At 33.8% G+C, this 22,580-nt stretch overlaps 1 protein-coding gene across 6 annotated transcripts in view; it reads right to left on the reverse strand.

Annotated features, from left to right (window-relative positions):
* GRIA4 (glutamate ionotropic receptor AMPA type subunit 4) overlaps nucleotides 1-22,580 on the reverse strand; it is a 382,415-nt gene that overhangs the window by 49,530 nt on the left and 310,305 nt on the right. For 5 of the 6 annotated variants that reach the window (XM_017948915.3, XM_031653000.1, XM_017948916.2 and 2 more), the window contains 3 exons: nucleotides 15,266-15,472; nucleotides 9,175-9,545; nucleotides 7,030-7,228 (listed from right to left, as the gene is read on the reverse strand). In XM_017948915.3, coding sequence (XP_017804404.1) covers nucleotides 7,030-7,228; nucleotides 9,175-9,545; nucleotides 15,266-15,472 — 777 coding nt within the window. Of the gene's footprint in view, nucleotides 1-7,029; nucleotides 7,229-9,174; nucleotides 9,546-15,265; nucleotides 15,473-21,083; nucleotides 22,320-22,580 lie in introns of those variants that run through there. The other variant, XM_017948919.3, reaches the window with a different exon arrangement.

The following is a 22,580-nucleotide window of genomic DNA, read 5'->3' on the forward strand; positions in this document are numbered from 1 at the left end:
AAGGGAACAACATGTTAATATTCACTGAACCAAGATAAGAATAAAGAGTTTTAGTATCTTTCCATTGCTCTCTAACTCCCATTTGTCATAGAGTAATATAATAGTAATATTACTCTTTTCAAATTGGAAAACTGCCTTTTAACACTGTTTAAGGAAATCACGGAAATGATAGACATTTAAAAGTCATATCTGAAGAAGCCCAAACCTCTTGCCATAACAGTTACCATACTCAACTGCTTAAATAGTGATCTATTTACTGTTTTTTTCAATGTAGACTGCGATGAAGAGACTTCATCGTTTAAAATCATGTTTTATATCACATTCGTGGCAAACTTTAAAAAAGCTAAGATTTTACTTCAAGTTTGTAAAATTCCTTTTAATACTGTATTTTAGTTATAACAAACAAGGAGGGTTGTTGTTTTATTTTTTTTTTTAAGTTTTTTTTAGAGACAGGGTCTTGCTGTGTTGTCCAGACTGGAGTGCAGTGACATGATCATAACTCACTGTAACCTACAACTCTTGGGCTCAAGAGATCCTCCTGCCTCAGCCTCCTGAGTAGCTGGGACTACAGGTGCATGCCACTATGTCCAGATGATTAAAAAAAATTTTTTTAAGATGAGGTCTCGTTATGTTGCCCAGGCTGGTCTCAAACTCTTGACCTCAAGCACTCCTACTGCCTCAGTCTACTAAAGTGCTGACATTACAGGTGTGAGCCACCATGTCTGACTATTATTTTATTTTTTCTTTTTTCATGCCCCCAAATTTTAGTGCACATAATTCTAGTAAGAAATATACAAAAATACAGTCCATATCAAGTCAGTAATTGAACACCAAAGGAAGAGGCAAAACCTGGTATAGCTTATAAACCAAATATCCCTAATACAGCAATCAAACTCTAGGTTGACTGAAACATTTTTAGACTTTTTATGAAAAAATTTTCAAATAGAACATATATTGAACTTGAAAGAGAAGTGATTCCTATTTTCCAATTTTGCGTTTTAGGGAGTTGGTCATTCTAATCCCCTTGACTCCAGCCAAGAAACTTATTTATATTTGTAAATTACTTCTGTCTACTTGAGTTTTATCTATTAATACGTTACTCTCACTACTTAATTTACCCTGGTCCTTTTTCTTGTTATTTACATTTGCATTAAATTTTTCATTCACACATACATTTTTAATGTGAGAATATATCTAAGTGAACTCAAATGTCTCCGAAAGATATGTTTAATAAGATAGAAAAGCCTTGGCCAGGTGCCGTGGTTCAGACTGTAATCCCAGCATTTTGGGAGCTTGAGGCAGGTGGAACACCTGATCATAAAGTTCAATATATGAGATCAGGAGTTCAAGACCAGCCTGGCCAACGTGGTGAAACCCTGTGTCTACTAAAAATACAAAAATTAGCTCGGCGTGGCACCACATGCCTGTAGTCCCAGCTACTAAGAGGGCTGAGACACGAGAATTGCTCAGACCTGGGAGGCAGAGGTTGCAGTGAGCCTCCATCTGAAAAAAAAAAAAAAAAAAAAAAAAGCCTGAATCTTGTCTGGTGCAACTGCATTTGTTTTCAATAACAAGGGGCTGCAATTTTGTATCTGAATCCAAAAAAAAGAAAAAATGAAGACCTCATTCACACTTATGTCTTTGTGTGAGGCTCAATGCTGAGTAGTGTGTACATTTATTTACATTGAGCTTCCTTTGTTTACCAAAATGTAGAATTCAACAAGAGGCAGTTCTTTACTAATCAACATACAACTTCAATACCTGGGCAAAGACAAATTATTCAGGCAGACAAAGAAAGAAATGAATAAAAGTGTGATTCAAATTTTTTATTTCATAAGTTCAGAAATAAGTAATCAATAAACCTAACTAATAAACCACACAATCACTGATTTGTATACTTGAACACCAAAGAAAAAGATATTTTATGGTAACTATATTCATTTTTTTTTTGAGGGGACAGATGGAGTCTCGCTCTGTCACCCAGGCTGGAGTGCAGTGGCGTGATCTTGGCTCACTGCAACCTCTGCCTCCCAGGTTCAAGCAATTCTCCTGTCTCAGTCTCCTAAGTACCTGTGATTACAGGCACCCACCACCACACCCAGCTAAGTTTTGTATTTTTTAGTAGAGACAGGGTTTCACCATGTTGACTAGGCTGGTCTCGAACTCCTGAGCTCAGGTAATCCACCGCCTCGGCCTCCCAAAGTGCTAGGATTACAGGCATGAGCCATCGCACCTAGCTGGTAACTTATATCCAAATGTTGATAAATATCAAGGTGGGAAATTGACATCTTTTAGTATTTTTTGTAATGTTTTTATGCTATTAACACTTGAAAAAATATCTCATGATATAAAGATTGGGGTGTGTGTGTGTGTGTGTGTGTGTGTATTTAGGCAATGACAAATTACTTCTGGCAACAGAATCCTCATATTAGAAAACTGCAATGATTCTATGTCCTTCCAGGACAGATGAGTACTTGGATTCCAAACCTTCAAGTATAGAATCCACTAGGAATGCCATGTTGCCATGCTTCATTCATCCCATCTCTAAAAATAGAGTTCTGTTCCAGAGAACAAACTCTTTCATTTTACAAGTTCTGAAAAATATTACCTCTCTGAATCACCTGATACAGATTGTCCCTCAATATCTATATTGATAATTTTAATTTTTAGAGAACTTCTGGTAAACTTCCTTTAAACACATAACTACTTTTTAAATATATTTAAATCTTGACTTGAGAGTTTCACCCAAAAAGGTATAGAGCTTCACATACATTGTATACTTTACTATGTACACTACATTGAAAACAGAAGAAATAAAATCAGTGTGAATATTGCTTTAATTGAACTATTTTATGGAATTAAGAATATGAAAAACATGCTAATTACTTGGCAATTTTCCAGTTACAAATAAGTAGCTTATTAAAAGAATAGGACAGTTAAACAAAACTAACATAGCAAAATGAAAAACGTGTATTTTTAGGATTTGGTATTTGTAGAGATCACTTGACTATAGAATGCGGCATAGTATTAAAGCAAATAAATCTTTTTAAAAAGAATACAGTACCTTTTGGTCATTGATATTTTTAATAGTCCATTTCTATATATTAATATGTGGAAAATTACTGCTGCATTTGTTTGAATACATTGAATTATGTATGCCTTAAGTGCAAAATAAGTTGAACTAATCCCTTTAAAATCTGGAAGAAAGAGTAATCCACAGAGTAGCTATGCTAAATATAAGAGGGTGTAGGTACAATAAAAATGAAAAAATATAGATAAAATGGAAAGATAAAAGCAAGTTTTTGAAAAAAGAAATTAGCCTGGTTTGTCACCACGCTTATGTTTAGAAAATCTGATTCTGATAAGATCATATACATAGGACAAAGGGACGAGGGGGAATCGAGAGGTGTAGGACTGGAAGTAATATCCCTGTGCCTTATCTGTGACTGCAAGAGAGTGATTGCTAAGGAGGGAGGGCAAGCAAATAGTTATAAATTTGATGAGACAGGCTAAAATGAAGAAAATTTCTGCAGATCCAGCAAGCTCAGTAGGTCTCTGTATCAAGTGTCATTGTATCAGGTACAATGATAAAGGAACATTTAAGTCCCTAAAAGCTTCAACTGTAGTGTATGTTTAAAGACTGGGGTGTGGGAAATGAAAAGATAGAAGTCATTATTTTTTGAAATTAGAAAATTAATATCAGATCGATTTATTTCATCTTTATTGTGAAACTCAAAGCATGGGGAACTATCTGATCTAAAGCACTGCTTTATTGCTTAAAACAATTCTTGTAATTTAAAAAATGTGCTATCCTTTTAATTGTCCCTAAATTAAGTATCCCACCATTTCTGCTTCTGATAGAAACTATGTACAAATGTCATGTATTATAGTTAATGTTTACATTGCTATCTATCTGGTGAATTTTTCCCCCTTCTAGTAGCTTACTTGGCAAGACTGATGTTCTAGTGAGAGCTCATCAATGCATTATTTGGTAATATTATAAACCCTGAGATAGTAGTGCACATCATTTATGCATTCACGATTTCACTGATGACTGAGACAGGCACAGGATAAAACTGCATTGAAATGAAAATCACTGTGTTTAAGTCAGGTGTGTAGTAATGTGAAAGTACCAAAACAGCAAGGCTGGCATTAAGTGACAAGTACAGATTCTTTAAATGCCTCTATGTTTAGGCTTACCATGGCACACAAAACATGAAGCATATAAAGTCTCATAATGGGGCAAAACCAAGGCAACAGTTGAATTCAGATGTAGTTTTATCCTGTGGCTTAATTCTTTTTTCAGTTGATTATAACTGCTACATTTTTCTGAAGCACTGAGTATAGGTCATTGCCTGAGGCAGCCTAGTGGAGCTGATAGATGTACCATTAATGTGTTCCTATGAGAAAATGATTTTGACAGGTACAAAAATACACTTCACGTTCTGGTTTCCTCAGCCCATCAGACAAATGGTTTATTTAAACCAGGTCAACATGTATGGGAGAGGAGGGAGGCAAACAGGCTAAGAAATGAATGAAATTTTTATCAAAGAACCCAAATTTATGCTTTCCTGAAAGCGTGCTGCCAGGGGAAATTATTTTCTTGTCCCATTAGAGTTCAGAATGTTCTGCAACAATAGATACCTATATTATAAAAATCTTCCAATTTAAAAACTGAAGTTGGATTGGAGAGAAAGGAAACAAGGAATGGTGCTTGCACAGTTTGTATGGAAGACTCTATAAATCTAGGAAGCAGGTTTCCCCATTCTTATATTTCTCTTAATATATTCTCTTATCTACCTCACCAGTTCTTTGAATTTAAGCATTTTTAACTTTATAAAGATTAGAAATGAACATTTTCAGTGTGCTTAATGCTAAAGAGCTTTACAGTGAGTTACGTTTGAAATATTTTCAGGGAATCAGTATAGCATTTCTTCTACCCTTTATCACTCAAGGCAGAATGATGAGCCTGCAAATAATGTCTTTATTTAAATGACAGTCATCAATTTTCAGTAAAGTGCAAATGATAGCACAAACTTGTATTTTATTTTGATGCATATACATAGTGATTTTTAGGCGAAATCATTAAATTTTACCTGCTTACTTATGGATGGGAGCAGTTATAAACTGACGGCACGGTACTGAAATTATGCTAAAATACATTAGAGTAGTAATGTTTCTATTATTAAGCTGTAGAAATAGGGATGTGCTAGGTAAATTTAAAAAAGTTTGTTTAATTAACTTTATCCATAGATTATTGTTAATCAAATCTACTGTCATGAATATTACTTACAGTTTTAAGAAAATCTGTAAGTGTTTTGTAATTAACTTATACATTTTAGATTATATATAATACTCCAAATTGTTGACAAGTACATTGTTCATTGTCTGGTTTCTTTTCTAAACAATGCCCAAGGATGAGTTTGAGTTTTTGAATGATTTGCTCTTGCTATGATATTATGTAAACATCTAAAGTATATTAGGATACTATAATCAATTTTCTTTCTTTTTTTTTTTTTTTTTTTTTTTGAGACAGAGTCTCTCTTGCTCTGTCACCCAGGCTGGAGTGCTGTGGCCGATCTCAGCTCACTGCAAGCTCCACCTCCCGGGTTCACGCCATTCTCCTGCCTCAGCCTCCCGAGTAGCTGGGACTACAGGCGCCTGACACCTCGCCCGGCTAGTTTTTTGTATTTTTTAGTAGAGACGGGGTTTCACCGTGTTAGCCAGGATGGTCTCGATCTCCTGACCTCGTGATCCACCCGTCTCGGCCTCCCAAAGTGCTGGGATTACAGGCTTGAGCCACCGCACCCGGCATCAATTTTCTTTAAAAAGGATAAATATCTTACAGAAATTCAAGTATACAAAAGTTAAAGCTGGCCTAAGGAGTAGCACATTTTGTTGTTTATAATTATTAAGCCGAATTGAGTGAGAAGATTATAAATAAATACATTTAAAATGGAAATGTAATCTCTCAAGTGCTGTATGTAGGCACGAACAAAGAACTATTATTACTTTCACACAAAAGCTTAGAAAGTAATAAAATGTATGTTCTGTCTTCTATGCTATTACATATTCTAGTATTTAAACAATTGACATAAATATAAAAAGTGTTCGTTTTTACCTAGTTCAATATTCATAAAAATGTCACTCTGGCAACTTTTTAATTTTGGGGTTTTGAAGTCACAAAATGAATGCCTATCTGTTATCAGACATTACCAAGCGTATAGCTGTGGATTTAAAATGAGTAGAAAAAGGGTTTTTTGATAAAAAAAATTCATCCCCATAATGGAACAAATACTAAAAAAACCTAAAAGAAAACCTCTATTGTTCTGATGGAAGGTCAAAGGGACATACAATGCAATTACATCCATATATATAATGCAGTTATACAGGTATCCATATATGTAAGCAGTTATATCAATTGGAAAATTTTTATCTGCAAAGCAGAGAAATCAGCACAAACTAAATGCCATACAATGTCCTAGAGAGGTGCCTAGAATGGAAAAGTTCTTGCTGTTATTACCTTGTGAGAAAGCAAATATGTTGCTGTGAAGTTCATTGTTACAGAATAGATTATAGAATAATATAACTCATATAAGTAGTATAATCTGCAATTAAGGTTTTGTGTTTCAAATGCAGCAAGTCGAATGTATTCTTCAAAAGTCAAGTTTTCATTTTTATGCTATCAGCCCAAAATCATACATAAATCCAGTCTTACCAGATCCAATATTATCATAGCATTATCAACATTGGAATGTTTTGGATAAATTATGTTATAAAATTGTTTTAATTACCTTTTCATTGTTACTACTCCCTAGAGAGTGTTCCTCTTGCAATATGACTAAGTCAATTACCTTCTGCAAATTAAAGTGATTATAAAATCCAGTTAGAAGTACTAGCCTTAAACGTAGCTATTACCATTGTGTTTGTAAACCGTATAATAGCTAAAGCCCATGATATAATTGTTGTAAAAATTGCCTGAATTTCAAAATGATAAACATTTCATTGTTAGTTGTTCCCTTAACTTACTCGGAAGAATTCTTTTGTTGACCCTGAATCCAGTGTTCCATAGGCAATTTCTGTTTGTTTGGCTAGGTCTTCTGCACTTTCTATGGGAGAGACCATTCGCTCAACCGTCAGGAAAGCAGCGAGGTTAGCAGTGTAAGATGATATAATGATGAGTGTAAAGAACCACCAAACACCTCCAACAATTCGACCTGAGAGGGATCTAAACATGGATAAAATAATGCACATTTTCTTTTCTCTAACCAACATAGAGAAAGAAAAGAAATACCATCAATTCACCATGAACATTTAAAAATCATGATTGCAAGTATTGTTTTATTTTCTGAGAGTCTACTCAAGAATGATTCTAGATTTCTGTATAATCTGATATCTTCTATGGTGTATTTAATATATAAATGCCACTGAAAATATGACAACCATTTCCTTTTTATTGTTTAAAGAATATGGCAGAAATGTAAAACTTAATAGCTTTTCTTCAGCTGTGTAAGGGGAATACTTAGTTGAATTCATTAATAATCTCCTGCCCTCATTTCTTAGCATCTCTGAAATTAGGATGCAGCCTATGGTTGATGAGATAAAATATAGTATCATGGTTTAATTGGCAGCATTATTTCTCTCTTTGTGGTACATAGAGTAGCAATACATATGAACAGTGACTGGGGTCTTAGATTTGATGCAAGTTGGTAGATACCTTTCTGAGACAAAAGGAGAGAACTTGTTTTTACCTTCAGTCAGAGCCCTGCCAGGATGATGGAACTTAGGCCAAGGTGAGATGAGGGTCTAGAATTGGTCTCGAAGTGACCATAGTTGAGGATTTTTTGTTTGTTTGCTTGATAGTCTACTCCTGAGCTAAGTGGAGGTTGAACCATGTCTCAAAGCATCTTTACACACTGATATACGATTTTCTCTCTTCACTCTTTCTCTGGTATCAAGGATGTGTGGGTGAGTATGAGTGCAGAGCAAATGTGAGAAGGGGGTGAGTAAAAAAATTCAGAGAATGTTCATCATTGAACTCACTTATCGTAACCATCAAACTACTTAAAATTCCTGTGGCAAATTGTTATAAAACATTTGTTTGAAAATTTGAAGAATGATTTCATATTTTTCATGGCATTTACAAAGTTAAAATACTCCCTTATTATAATACTTGTGATTATAAAAGAGACACCTGTTGGGTTTAACTTAATATTTGCTTACTCCTGGCTTTTAAAAACCATTACTTGATTTACTTTGATTTCTGTTTAGTTCTTTAATTGAAAGTTTTCGAGTCAGATTCCTATGTTACTGGAATTTAGGCATATTTATAATTTTCCTAGGTCTTAAGAAACACAAATTGCATTGTGCCCCAAATGTCTCTTTTTTGAGAAAGCATACATTTCTAAAAAGGAAGAAATCTATATATTTGTGATGCTAATATATAGTCAACAATTAAAGCAAGTACTTTTCACACCTTCAGCTACTTTATGAGAAAAATAAGGTATTTTTTCTTGCAAAAGAAGGTTGCATTTTTGGTGAATATAATGGTTAAATTGTATCTTATTGGTATTCAAAGGAAGGGAGCCATGACTCCACAGATAGTGAAAAACATTCCATAAAACTAGCATAGTGTTTGCATGGTTGGCTTCTTGCCTATTGCTTAGCTAATTTATTCATTGCTATATAAAACAATGTATATCTGGTACCTACTATGTTGACTCAGGTTCCAGGTATCTCCCTTAAGCTATGTGAGATGAGAATTAAGTCCAACATTAATTTCTGAAAATGAGCAACAACAACAATAATAGGAAAAAATTGCAATAATAGCAAAAGTGTTTGTTTTTTAAAAGGAAACAAAATGGAAATGAATTTCTATTCTACAATTTAGGTTTCAGTTTCCATTTGTCAAACTAGTGAATGAAATATTAATACTAAATGATTTTTGAGAGTTCTGATAGATTGCATAGTTTCTTTGCTATTGAGAAAGTTAATGTTTATGATATATCCACATTTTGTGCTAATTTGGAAGAAACTGCTATTTGGGAATTGCAAGTCCTTCCTGTGTTTCAAATAGTCCTCTGTCTTTAGGAAAAGAACATGTGGAGAGATAATCTGCACAACATTTAGAATTACTGGGAAATTGGTGAAGAACTTAAGAGATTTGAAACTAACCTGGGTGAAATGTCACATCCTTGCTGCATAAAAGCACCCAGGGAAAACCAGAGGCTGTTAAAGATGCCAAACTCATTGGGAGGCTGGTCGCTGGGTCCTTCCTTTCCATCCTCTGGCTCTTCTGTGTGCCACTCATATGGACTAAATCTACTAACTAGGAATAAGACCACGCTGACACCAATGTAGGCAAAGACTATGCACATCCAAATCTCATAGGCCAGAGGATCCAAGAAGGAAAACACTCCTGGTTTGGATTTCTGAGGCTTTTTGATCATGATAGATATGCCCAAACTCATGAAGGGTTTAGAAAAGTCAATGACCTCCTCTCGTACCAAAGTGATTGTCAGAGGGGCAATAGCAATCTCTGCTTTCTATAAGAGAAAAAACACATGGAGACACATAGGTTAATGAATTTCATGAAGCAATTAGCATTGGAATGATCCATTTAAAGCTAACCAGTCATGCATTTATTCTACATTTATTTTTGGAGTGCCAAAAATGAATAAGACTAGTGATAGATACGAAAATGAATAGAAATTTTTTCATAAGATATTACTTAAGTTGCACAAAACATTTTTAGAGGTTCCAGTAATTAGATAAAAGGAAAGAAAATAGAAAAAGAGTGGATAAGCAAAAATAAGTTGAACTCAAATTACTGTATTAGTCTTTAAGGATCTGGGACACTGCAGAGGAGACTTGACAATCTTTCCATATGGCTGAATTTGTGAATTTCCTGGCCAGGAACGCTGCTATGTTGCAGCCTTTTCTGTTTCATTTGGAGCATTGCCACTGATTCATTACTTGGCCATCCCTTAATATTATGACTTGCAAATTTCAAACAGTCTTTTCTTTTTTATGCCTTTCCAGCTATGAGAAAACAGATCATAAAGCCTGTGCTTGTATGATAAAAGAAAATGCGTTGTTTGACGATATTTTCCAATTCAGCACACACACAAAAATCTGGAAATTGGCATTTATTTCTTGCTATTCACATATTTTGATTTCTCCACCTTCATTAAAAAAAAAGATTTTGAAAAACAGTAGATTCATTTCTCAGATATTATAATCATAAGGCACTAGCCTCCATTTTCAGAGTTCTGTGATTTTGAGCAATTTTTCTGAGCTTGTTTCTATAGCTATAAAATGAGGATACTTTTTCCCTGTTTACCTCATAATGTTATTGTGATTATTTATTGGAAGCCTTAATAAGGTAATAGTGAGCATTTATTAAGGGATTCTGTGGCCGATGCTGATCTGATGCTGATTTAAATATTTTGAATAGCTTCTCTTTTAGTCCTCATAAGAATCGTATACTTATCATTGTCTAGATGATGAAACTGAGATTCAGAGAAGGGAGATTCACACATCATGGCAGCTCTGGGATTTGAGCCTGGGCTGCTTCTGTTAGATCACCACCACCTCTAAAATCAAGTGAAATAAGGTGTAGAGCGTAAATCACCCCACCTCTAAAATCAACTGGAATCAAGTGTAGTGCGAAAACTAAACTATCACATGATCCACAAATAAAAGGGAGTTTTGATAATTTATTTTAAAAGGAATATACTTGACGTTAAAATGGAACCAGAAACATGCTCAGACATACAAATTCTTACATAGAGGCTGCCACTCTTACAATGACTCTTACATATCCTCGGACTCCTGGTTCTATACAGTGGCCAAGGGCTTGATACAAGGGCAACTGCGGGGTAAGAATGGGGAAGGTACGTTTTAGTCACGTCTCCTTGGGTGACTGAGAATTGACCACATTTGCCTTTAAGAGGGAATAAACTTTGTTCACATCATAAAAGCCCATATATACAAGACTCAGACCATTGCTGGAAGGTTATTACTTTCCCCATAGCTATCATTATGTCTATAATTTTTGTTGCATAAGTAATATGTGAACTAGCTTTAGAAAAATCAGTATATTTTAATGATTTTATTAGTATGACCCAGCCTATTAGGAAACGTTATCTTTATTCCCATCACCTACTCTTGTTTTTTCTTTCTATATACTCTGAAAGACTTTGTTCTATGAAGAGTATTTTTAATTTCTTTTAAAAAGGAATAATGTAGAACATTACATCTTACAATTCTTTTTCTCTTCTCAAATAATATAATGAACACTTTTCCATTTCAGTATACAAGTTAAAAGTAAGTTTTAATGATTGCAAATGCTTTATTGGAAAAATATCAAAATGTACTCAATCATTTTTTAAGTTTGAGGGATATTCATATTGTTTCCAGTTTTATAAAATTTAAAACAGTGAAGCTATGCAACATCTTTGAGGACAAATCCTAACACGTTTTAATTATTTAAGATAAATTTGTAGAAATGAAATGGCCGGTCTAAACAGTAATAATCTTTTTAATGCTTATAATGTGCTGTGCCAAGCTTTTCTCCAGAAATATTATGCAAGTTTCTACTGTCTCCAGCACTATGTAAAGGCATGCTCAGTCTTAAACCTCAGAAAAGACCTGTTTATCTTTACTTGTCTTCCCCAATTATCTGGACGGAAATTAGATCTCCTTGTACTAATTTGAATTTGTTATTATAAAACAAATAGCTACTTGTTCTTTTATGTATTACTATCATAATCTGCCCCCACTTTTCCATATTGAGTATTCATTTTTTTTAACTTCCTAAATTGTGAGCACTTTAAAATATATTTAAAATGTTCACTTTTATTTCCCATATGTGTTGCAATTTTTTTCCCTAATGATCAATTGTTTTGTTTCTGTAACTTAATTCCAGGTCTTTTTTTTTTTTTTTTAGACGGAGTCTTGCTCGGTAGCCCGGGCTGGAGTGCAGTGGCCTGATCTCAGCTCACTGCAAGCTCCGCCTCCCAGGTTTACGCCATTCTCCTGCCTCAGCCTCCCAAGTAGCTGAGACTACAGGCGCCCGCCACCTCGCCCGGCTAGTTTTTTGTATTTTTAGTAGAGACGGGGTTTCACGGTGTTAGCCAGGATGGTCTCGATCTCCTGACCTCGTGATCCACCCGTCTTGGCCTCCAATTCCAGGTCTTTTCTTGCAATACATAGGTTTTAAATTTTGTCGTAGCCATATAAAATTATTTTTTGTGTGTTTTCAGCCTTTGGTTTCATGTTTTAGAAAAATCATTTTCCTGTCAATAATATGTATTTTATTCTAGTATCTGTAATTCTCCTATCACTTTTTGGTATCTTCGATGATGAAGTGTTAGAAAACTTAATTTTCCAAGTTGTCATCCTCCTTTACCAATAGGAATAAATAAATAACACATCTTTTCACTTACTTGAAATGCCTCCTTTCACATACTACATTGTTCTGTGAGGTATCTTCTGAAATTTTTAATTTATATAAGTTCCCACTAGTGAAGGAAGAAGCCTTAAAAAGACACCTAAAGAGAAATACAGGTGTTTTCTGAACAGAAAACTAAGTGCCATAGAAAGTGAACATCGGATGAAGGTGGTGACATCCATGTCCAATGAAGGACACTTTCAAAAAGTTAGAGATATGTGAGAGTCTAGAAAGAGACTAGTAGAGATAGGTTACACATGGGCTTCTTCTGCCAACATCGGGGATGTTGCATGTGCATTGTTTCATGACCTCTCAGTAATTTCCAAATTTGAGTGTGTAAAATGTCTCCCACAGGTAATTCTGCTGCTAGTGGAATGTGCTTTGAGAATTATTCCCTTGGATTAACACACACGCGTGCGCGCGCGCGCACACACACACACACACCCCCCAAGTGTGGTAGAGGCCAAGGAGATGACCCTGAAGCAGCACACTGCAGGAAATCAGGGTGAACTTGCTTTACTGCACAGGCATGGTAGCAAAAAGGACCTGAGTGTGAGAGAGGTTCTGGATTTCTGGGTCTCACACATGGTGTGTTGGATAACATGTAAATGCTTCACAGACAATCAGTTCATTACAATTATAGCAACAAAGTTTGCAAGGAGTAAAGTAAAAAAAATAATGAATCCAAATTTAATAATTTTGCAAAGTTAATCATTTAGACATATTAGGCTTTGTTCTATAGAAGAGAATGCATTTAGTTTTAGTAGGGCCCTGGGAACCAGGCACTCATGTATGTGTTAGCAGTAGGAAAACAAACAAACAAACAAACAAAAGTTGAGAAACAAGTATAGACTTTGCAGACACCAAAATGGAAAGTACCTAGACTGTGGAATGTGTAAGAGACCCGGAAGAAGATTCCTTTTGGGAAAAGAGTGGACAACTCAAGCATCAGAGATTGGAGTCTTTAACCACTTGCAGACTGGCTGAGGAATGAATATGAATATGATATTAATAGCCATTATGTTATCTTTTGTCTCTTTGAGAACTGCATAACTTTGGGACTTTTTGTTATTGTGACATGTATAGGACTGACATAACTTTTTCATGAATTATGCTACTCCCTTCATATCCTTTGTTTTCATTATTTAAACAATTTGTCCTGAATGAAATGTGGTCAGAACACTTGCAAAAGAGTGAGTCTGGGTTTCCCAGTGGGTAGGGACTCCAGAGAAGAGATGTATGACAAGTGCCCCAGGAAGTAACTCACGTCAGTTATGCTGTTCATAACTAACTGGTAATCCAAGTATGATTTTTTGAGATGAAATATGCAAGAGTATTTTCTAAAGGGAATGAATTACAGTAGTTCTAACAACTTCAATAATATTAACATCTAAGTTATGCTTACTGTATCAAAAGTTTAAAATATTAACCAAAAAACAAATGCTTTAGAAACCCTTTTCTTTGAAATTTAAAGCTCAATATGAAACAGTCAATGAACTCTGTGGTAAAATACATTTTGCTATTTTTTTAAACTCCTTTTTTTTTTCTCATTTAGGGTCACCTAAGCAGTCAGCAATTCTTTCCTATGGATATAAAACTAACCAGGTGCTTCATAATGTCAAACAATTTCCTCATTCTGCAGAGGTTTTAGTTACTTTACTGTGCAAATAATGTTCATTGCTTCATGGTCTAAAAGGCAAGATGCAGAATCATGAAACTGTTGCATTGCAGTTCTGGCTTGGAAAGCGAGTCCTTCCTAGGACTTCAGTTATGTTCTAAATCTTTCTATCTTTATTGTTTTCTGAAGAAGGATGATTCTGTGTAATTCTCCATTTCAAAGTGGTCTTGTGAGGATTAATCAGACTACATTTTGAAGGTGAAATATAAGTTGGCTTTTAGGAAATTTCATATTACATTTCAAGTATAGGTTATTTTAATGGTTACCTGATGAATAGAGTTTCCTACGAGCTACAGATTTGGTTTCTGGACTTCTGAAATATTATGCTATCACTAGCATGTGATAATTGCCAGTTTGATTTTGACATTTTGCAGTGGTAGCTGAAGACATTGATCTTGATATTGCTCTGATTCAGGCAGGAACATTTATGCTATATTTGCCCTCAGCTATGAATATGTACCCTCAATATCAAGTACACTCAAGGGAGGAGCACAACATGCTTTCATGTGAGGTCCACTTTGGAATAAATTCTAGCTTTTGTGTTTTGCTATGTATCCTAGTATAAAAAATGACGGCACTGCATAAAGTTTAAATTTACTGTGTTCAGCAGAAGTGTAAGAATCTGACATTATTGATGAATATTTAATAGAGGATAAAGTAATATAGTGATTGCCTCACCAATTACTTAAAAGATATCTATGAGTAATTACAAACAATGGAGGTGTAAATAACTATCTAAAATAATGACCATCTTTATATATGGTTGAAGGAAACCTGTTCCTACAGTTATCAAATACAAGATTACTATTATATTTGTTTTGTAGTTCTATACACGGCAGCATCAAACTTAAAAGAATAGTCACTCCAGATCCTGAAGTCATTTTAAAAAACTAGGACTGCATATTCTGAATTTTTATCTTCTTTCTAATTTTGATCTTATCAAGTGTCAGTTTTTCTCATTGTTTGTGGATTGCATTATTAATAAAATAAAGAAAGATTTGAACACTGATTATGCTTCTTGGAATGTAGCTGCAAATTAAACAGTAATAGACGTTTAAAAATTGTTATGTGCCCAAGGGAAAAGAAGTTTCAGGTATATGTAAGTAAATTCTTCAATAAGTTGATTTGCTTACCCCATAAACAAGTTCTCCTACCATCCCATTCCAGATTTTTGTGTCTGCATCCCTTGCTCCGTATTTTCCATCAGGGACAATGGCAATTTTATACTTGATACCAATATGTTTTGCAATTTCAGATGCCAAATCTACACAGTATCCTTCATACTTGTCATTTCCTTCAAACATTTCATGATTTTTCTTGTACATAACATATGGGGATTCCTATAATGAGAGAAGTAGAACTGTAAAGGAGAAATTATAAAACATTTGAAAAACCTTATGTAAATTTCCAATTTCAGAATTTGACAAAAGATTGTATTTAGTATTGGCACACATACTGATTTTGTGTAGCTAGAAATCAATAATAAAACAGATGAATATGTAAGTATGGGTAGCAGAGATTAAATTGCTTTGCATTGGATGCTAAAATGGAAATCTTTAAATTTCCATTGGAGTAAGTATTAAAAACCTAGCACTATGACTGTGATGGGAGAAGCATCAGTTACTAATTATCTAGAGAAGCATAAATTATCTTCTTTGGCAATGAAATGAGTATTTCTAAAATAGTTCATGAAATTAAAGACTATTCATTAGTCAGCTTCACCTAATAAAAGACTAATTCAAGGTCACAGGTTTCCATAGTCTGTATATTATTTAGCCACATTCAACTGTGACTTCCTTTAAGAAAAAGGTTACATCATTTTTCTTTGATCTCTAGTGTTTAGCAAGATGACTTTCTCAGAGCAGGCACTTGGTACACTATCATTCAAAGAAAAAATGAATTAATAGTTAAAAATTCTTAAATAGTTATTTGCATTAAATCTGCTTTCCTAATGTCCAGTATTTTGGCTTTAAATATAGTTTGTGCTCCATGAACTTTAGTTATATTGTAAAACATTTCCCTAGTGATGCTGATAATTTTCCTCCAATTGTAATGAGCATACACATGAGGTGATATTCCCATTTAGTTTTCTAAGCAAGTGAGACAGAAAATTTGATGAATAATTATGATAGAAATCCTGATAAAATGAAAAAGGTTATCAGTGGTTGATAATTACTACAGTTTTCAGTTAAACACACATACACACACACACACACACACACACACACACACACACCACACACCCTTAAACCAAACCATTAAAAGACATGCACTGAAGAGACATTTTAGCAAAAAGCACTTGATTTTGTAAGTGGCACCTAAAGCCACCAAACAAAGATAGACCTGCTGAACACATAATATTGAGAGAGTCCCTGGTCACATCTGAGTTTTCCCAGTCATTTGCAGTCAAGGAGTGGCCACCTTTGGCTACATTATTGAGATCATGTATTCATATTTTATAGAATTGTACTGTAACATTTATTTGGTAATCTCTCATAAAAGTCTTTTCTTTTACCCCAGAAAATTCATAATTGGGGAAGTTGAATTTGCTCTCAAAATTCTAGAATAGAAGGCAAGTTGCTTTGGATGAATAACACAGCAACCTACACTAATTCTGATATTGTTTTTAAGTACTTCATAAATGTAGAACCTCTGTTAAAAATTTAATAAAACATGTGAATTATAGGACATTTTATTTTCTCATAGAGATGCCCTAAATAATTCTACAGTGGGCAGTTGTCCAGGATTGGTCCTTCTACTGTGTTCTTAAATCCTGCCTTAGGTTGGCACGGTCAAATGACCCAGAAGCCTCCAACTTTTTTGAATTTGATGAATATTCTAACTCTGGAATTGGGTAGACAGTTCTTCCACGCATAAAATTAAGGCAACCAATTGTCTCTTCTTTAGATAGATGAAAATTACGCAGTAGCTTATGGAAAACATTGTGAAAATGTAAAGAGTTTAGCAAACTATAAATGTGGTTATAAAGTTGGTGAATTGTTGCAAAGCATTATTATTTTCTAAAATATGCTATAGAATATTAATAGTCATTAGGAGCTAATTCTTACATTTTCTCTGTCTCTTTTTTTTTACAATAACCATTTTAAAATATGGAAGAGTATTTAGAAAAAAGCAAGAGCCACATATTTGTAAAATGCTTCAATTCAGATTGAAATGGTTGTACAACTATCATCTATAAGTGTAACAAATTTAAGAGTTTTTCGAAAGGGGTATAGCTAAGGCTCCATTTGGTACTACGATTGAAGATCAATTCACAAGTGTCTGCAATATTTGAACACATGAATTTTTGTACTCAAATACATATATTACTGTATTAGCTTGTGTGTGCAAGTTTCTCTAGCTAGTATTTATAATCTAATTTGCTAAATGCCTACTACATTATATAATGAACAATTTACTTCAATAAAAGCTACATATTTGTTATTTAATCAAACATTTATTAAGCAGCTACTGTGTGCTAGGCAGTTTGCTGGGTGATAGGGACACAAAAATAAGTAAAGTATGCCCCTTGTTCTCTTGTAATCAAAGTCACTGTTTTTTTTTTTTTTTTTTTTTTTGGTAATAATGGCAAAGGAGTATAAGGTGTGGGGAACAATAATAAAATATAGTAGTGAAAAACAATGGTAGCTCTTACTTATTTAGTGCTTACTATGTATTGGGCACAATGTAAAGTTCTTCATGTCTTTTCATTTACTTTTGACACTGGCACATTGAGGTAGGCATTTCCCACTTTGCTGATGGGACAGTGAAGACTCAGGGAGGTTAAGCCAGTTGTTCAATTTCACAGAGCTAACAAGTGAAAGAGGTGGGAGCTGATCCTGCATTTTGATATTTTGTTTTGTTTTTGTTTCTGAGAGACAGTATAGCTGTGCTCTGTTGCCCAGACCAGAGTATAGTAGTGCGATCTCAGCTCACTGCAACCTCTACCTCCTAGGTTCAAGCGATTCTCCTGCCTCAGCCTCCCAAGTAGCTGGGATTACAGGTGCACACCACCACTCCTGGTTAATTCTTATATTTTTAGTAGAGATGGAATTTCACCATGTTGGCCAGACTGGTCTTGAACTCCTGGCCTCAAGTGATCCACTAGCCTTAGCCTTCCAAACAGCTGGGATTACAGGTATGAGCCACTGTGCTTAGCCAATTTTGAAATATCTGGAAATTTTTGAAACTATTGCATTTATCTAAATATGTGCAATTAATTGAGATTCCATATGACTTAATGAAATATCTGGAAAATTTTGAAGCACTTATTGCATTTATCAAAATATGTGCCATTAATTGAGATTTCATATGACTTAATGAGGGAACAAGATTAAAGAAATGCATTTCTGCATTTTTATGAAATTCATTTAATGAAATTCTTCATATGATCTTCTATGTAAACAGTGTAGATAAAAACCTTTCAATTTCTTCTCATAGTGTCTGGCGTAGAGAATGCGCTAAATAAATACAAAGATATCCTGGCCTATCAGTGTTTCCTAAATAGCAGTATCATTATAAAGTAATTTTATCAGAAATTCTGATTCAGATTTTCTAAAGGAAAGTAAATATTAACAAATGCTAGGTTATCTCTTCTGAAGCAGGCCCACGTCTATATGAGTAAAATATTTATTTAATGTCTTCTTTCATTTTTTTCAGTTTTTTTCTTTCTTTTTTATTTTGGACAGCAGGAGTCCATCAGGTCATTGTTTTCCTGCCGAGCAAACCAACAAAGACTAGAAAAGACTTCAGCTTACTGCAGATGTTGATTAGAAATGCCGTTAGATTTTTTTGCCTATCCAGGGACATAAACAATTACTGAGATTCAAGATGAGTGATGCAGACAGCATAAGAGAAATGACATGATCGCACCCAGGGAGATGGGGAGGTTAAAGGAAGAGAACGGCTAGGCTTTCCTTGAACAATGTTGCTCATGGTTGCTCAGCTCTGCTGGTTCTTTGACTGTGTCTCATTTTGCTTTGCTTTCATGTCAAGTCCAAAAGAGTAGCAAATATTCAACATTCGCCCAACCTCTTCATTTCCTCCATGCTCAATCTGACAAGTTGTCTGCAAGTAGCTCTTCGAACACTTCATATTAGAGTTAATACAAAGTTTGGGGGCTACTAAGGGGGAAGAAAATACAAAATCTTTTCAATGTAATAAATAAATTCTGGCAAATCATTAAGGAGGATTTGTGGAGATATCTTTGTAAAACAGCCTTATGAATTCCCAAGTGTTCGATTTTGAATAAAAACAGAATGATCAGAAGGATAGAGTAACCTCTTATTTCTGTCTTATGTATATAACCTGCCATGATTATTATCAACTACTACGCTTTGCAGGACAGTAATTTCTTAAAAAGTTATTTAAAATACATTTCTTCTTAATGAACAGGAGTTTTATATTAAGATAGTTTCTCTGATGAATGGGGTTCTATATCTGCTCTGCTTTTCAGGAAAGAAGTCACTCTCTGTTGAAAGCTGCTACATTAGGGCTTACTTATGGAAGTATTTATGTAAATTAATTAAGATGATTTTTAATCAATAAAATATAATTTTCCTACCAAGGAATTTTTTTTTGGATTATTTGTATTTAGCAAAAGTGGAACTATCAAAACAAAATATTAGAAAGGCTTCAAAATTTTCTAAACATCACAAATATAATTATTACAATTACTATTAAAAGTTGTTACAATAATGTGATCAGTGTTAACCAATGTTGTTTTCTATGTGGATATTTGGTTTTCTCCAAAAATCTTAATGGATGTAGATAATTTATCCCATAGATAAAATTCTTAAAAGTGAAGATTAAGATATTATTATTCAATTCAGAAAAAAATAAGTAAATGTAATGGCTGAAAAAATTTAAATGTAGCCAAAATCATTTAAAAACTAACTGATTTATAAGCTCTTCAGTGAGTGATGTGTGTGAAAGAGGAAAATTAATTTTTTTATAAGGAAGAAAATACATTTTAATTTCTGTATGCATGTGTATATATATATAGTATTTTTATATAAATATGCGTGTGTATGTTATAATGCACATACATATGTATAGTGCATCTACAGAATTTTACATAGAGAAGAAAAAATATCAAGCATGTTATAAAAAGTACAAAAAGTAAGCTCTGGAAAGATCATGTGTGATAAGGATAATTGCTTTTAGGTTTGTAACGTAATTCTGATACTAGAGTGAATACATTTGGTTTTATGGAAAGTTTGCTTACAGGATTGTTATGTTCATGAGATGGTAAGAAATACCTTTGTAGTTGAGCAATGTATCATAAGCATCTCTTAACTTCGGTAGTAAAGCCTTGGGAAAAAAAGGAGCTCGTCTGAAACATCACTGTATTATCTCCCCTTTTCCAGAGAGTTCAATAGCCAAGAAAGTAGTAAGATTACAGAGGAAAACACCACCCTCCCTTCTCCCAAGATCTACTGTAAATGGCTTTTCCCTCAATTGCTGTATTTATCCAAACCACATGGAATAGATATGGCTTCTTTGGGTTATTTGCAGAAATTATTACTTTTAATACAAAAAGTTAAATCAATATGGTCACAGTCTTATAAATTTTATTGATTTTGTAAAATTTTTAGTCAACAAGACTTAAAGATAAAAATGATGATATTAATTTAGTTTCTACTAGATTTTGCTGTGGTATATTCAGTATGATTATAGTCAGGTAGAATAAATTTATTATTAAAATGAAAATCACATTGAAGATATACAACACTGTTATAAGAAAAAATAACTTTCAACAGCCATAAAAAGTTAATGCTACATTATATTTAATAAAGATAGCTAATATAATTCTTAATTATGTTTCTGGTCTGCTTTCTCTGAATATACTATAAGTTTCATTGAGTGCAGGATTTTTGTCTGTGACATATCCCCAGGGCCTAGAACTGTGCCTAGTACATAGCAGACGCTCAATAAATATTTATGAGTAACTGAATTTCTCAATCAATTTTATTTAGCAATAGTATATAGTGTTACAGTATATCAACATATAAATAACAACATACACAAAGGACAGACAACTGGAAAAACAATAACACCATATCAATGTCAATCAAAATGAATTATATCCAGTGCTCACTCTCAGCCTTCTTCTATATCTAGATATAGGTATCACATATATTAAAATGTCTAGCCAATTCCATCTGTATTGGGAATTTTCAGTTGAATTTGGGGATAATTACATGCAGATGCCAACATCTTGTTTATCTACAAGGGATTTCTTTCATAATGAAGGAAGTGGAGGGATATTACAGGTCCTGGACTACCATTTTCAAAAAACGCAAATTGAAGGAACACTTTCAGAAACAGGATTCTAGTATATGTCTTTTTGAATTACTGAATGATTATGCAGTTGCAAATACCAGAGGTATTATTTATATAAAGATTACATTTTCATACAAAAAGACAGATGCTAGTATTATACTATATTGATAGCAAAAATATTGATGACTTTACTGTCAAACAACATATAACTTTACAGAATATCCTTTATCTATATATTTCTATATATAGATATATATAGAAAACAGTTGGATTTTTTTAGTCATTTTTAGTCTTTTTTTGATAGCATGCTTCCTGGAAACTAGCCATGCTTGCAAAATTAATTCAGTATTTTGGTTTTAAGAATTATTTGTCCAGTCCCTTTAATAACAGGGATGGAAAGGAGATTCTCTATATCATACATGTAATGCACATTAAAACACTTTATTTCACACAGAACAGGCAAAATTCCAAGAGATCTTTAAAGAAAACAACTGTATATATTCAGAAAACAAGCACACAAATTCCAAGATATTTACTTATAGAAAATCTACCCTTGGAAATGGAGTGATATAATTCCATCATTTACGTACAGTGACCTCATTTCAAGATAGGGGAATTGATATGTCAGAATCGCTAAATGATTCTTTGTCAACATCTATTTCTTGAGAAAGATGAAGATTAATTCTTCTTTTTTTCTAGTATCTCAGGAAAGTCACAGAACTTAAAAAAAATTTTTTTTCTGGTAGTCCAGAGTTGGTCATCCAAGAAGAATCCCACATGAAAAATAAGCTTAAATTTACTACACTGGAGAACAAGACTTGAGCCTTAGTTAGGAATGGTCGAACAGCGTGGAACTCTTTTCTTTCTTGATCAATTTCTTAAAATAGGATTCTTCATCAGAGGCTGAAAAGAGGAGGACTGTACTGAAGTATGACTTTCCATTACTGTGTCTTTTTTAGGAAAAGAAACATACATATATATATATTGCTTTCAAGTCCCATGCAAATATTATACAATTAAGTTAGAAGGTTTACACAAAAACTCTGTTGGTTGGTTTGCATTCTAAAATCATAAACGTCTGCTGAAGGCTTGTCAGATTACATTAAATTGCTGACTGGTGATGCAACACGGTTAAAACTAAGTGCAACATATGAAGGCTTCTCT

The sequence above is a fragment of the Papio anubis genome, chromosome 12 (assembly GCF_008728515.1).
Source record: "Papio anubis isolate 15944 chromosome 12, Panubis1.0, whole genome shotgun sequence".
Lineage (NCBI taxonomy): Eukaryota > Metazoa > Chordata > Mammalia > Primates > Cercopithecidae > Papio > Papio anubis.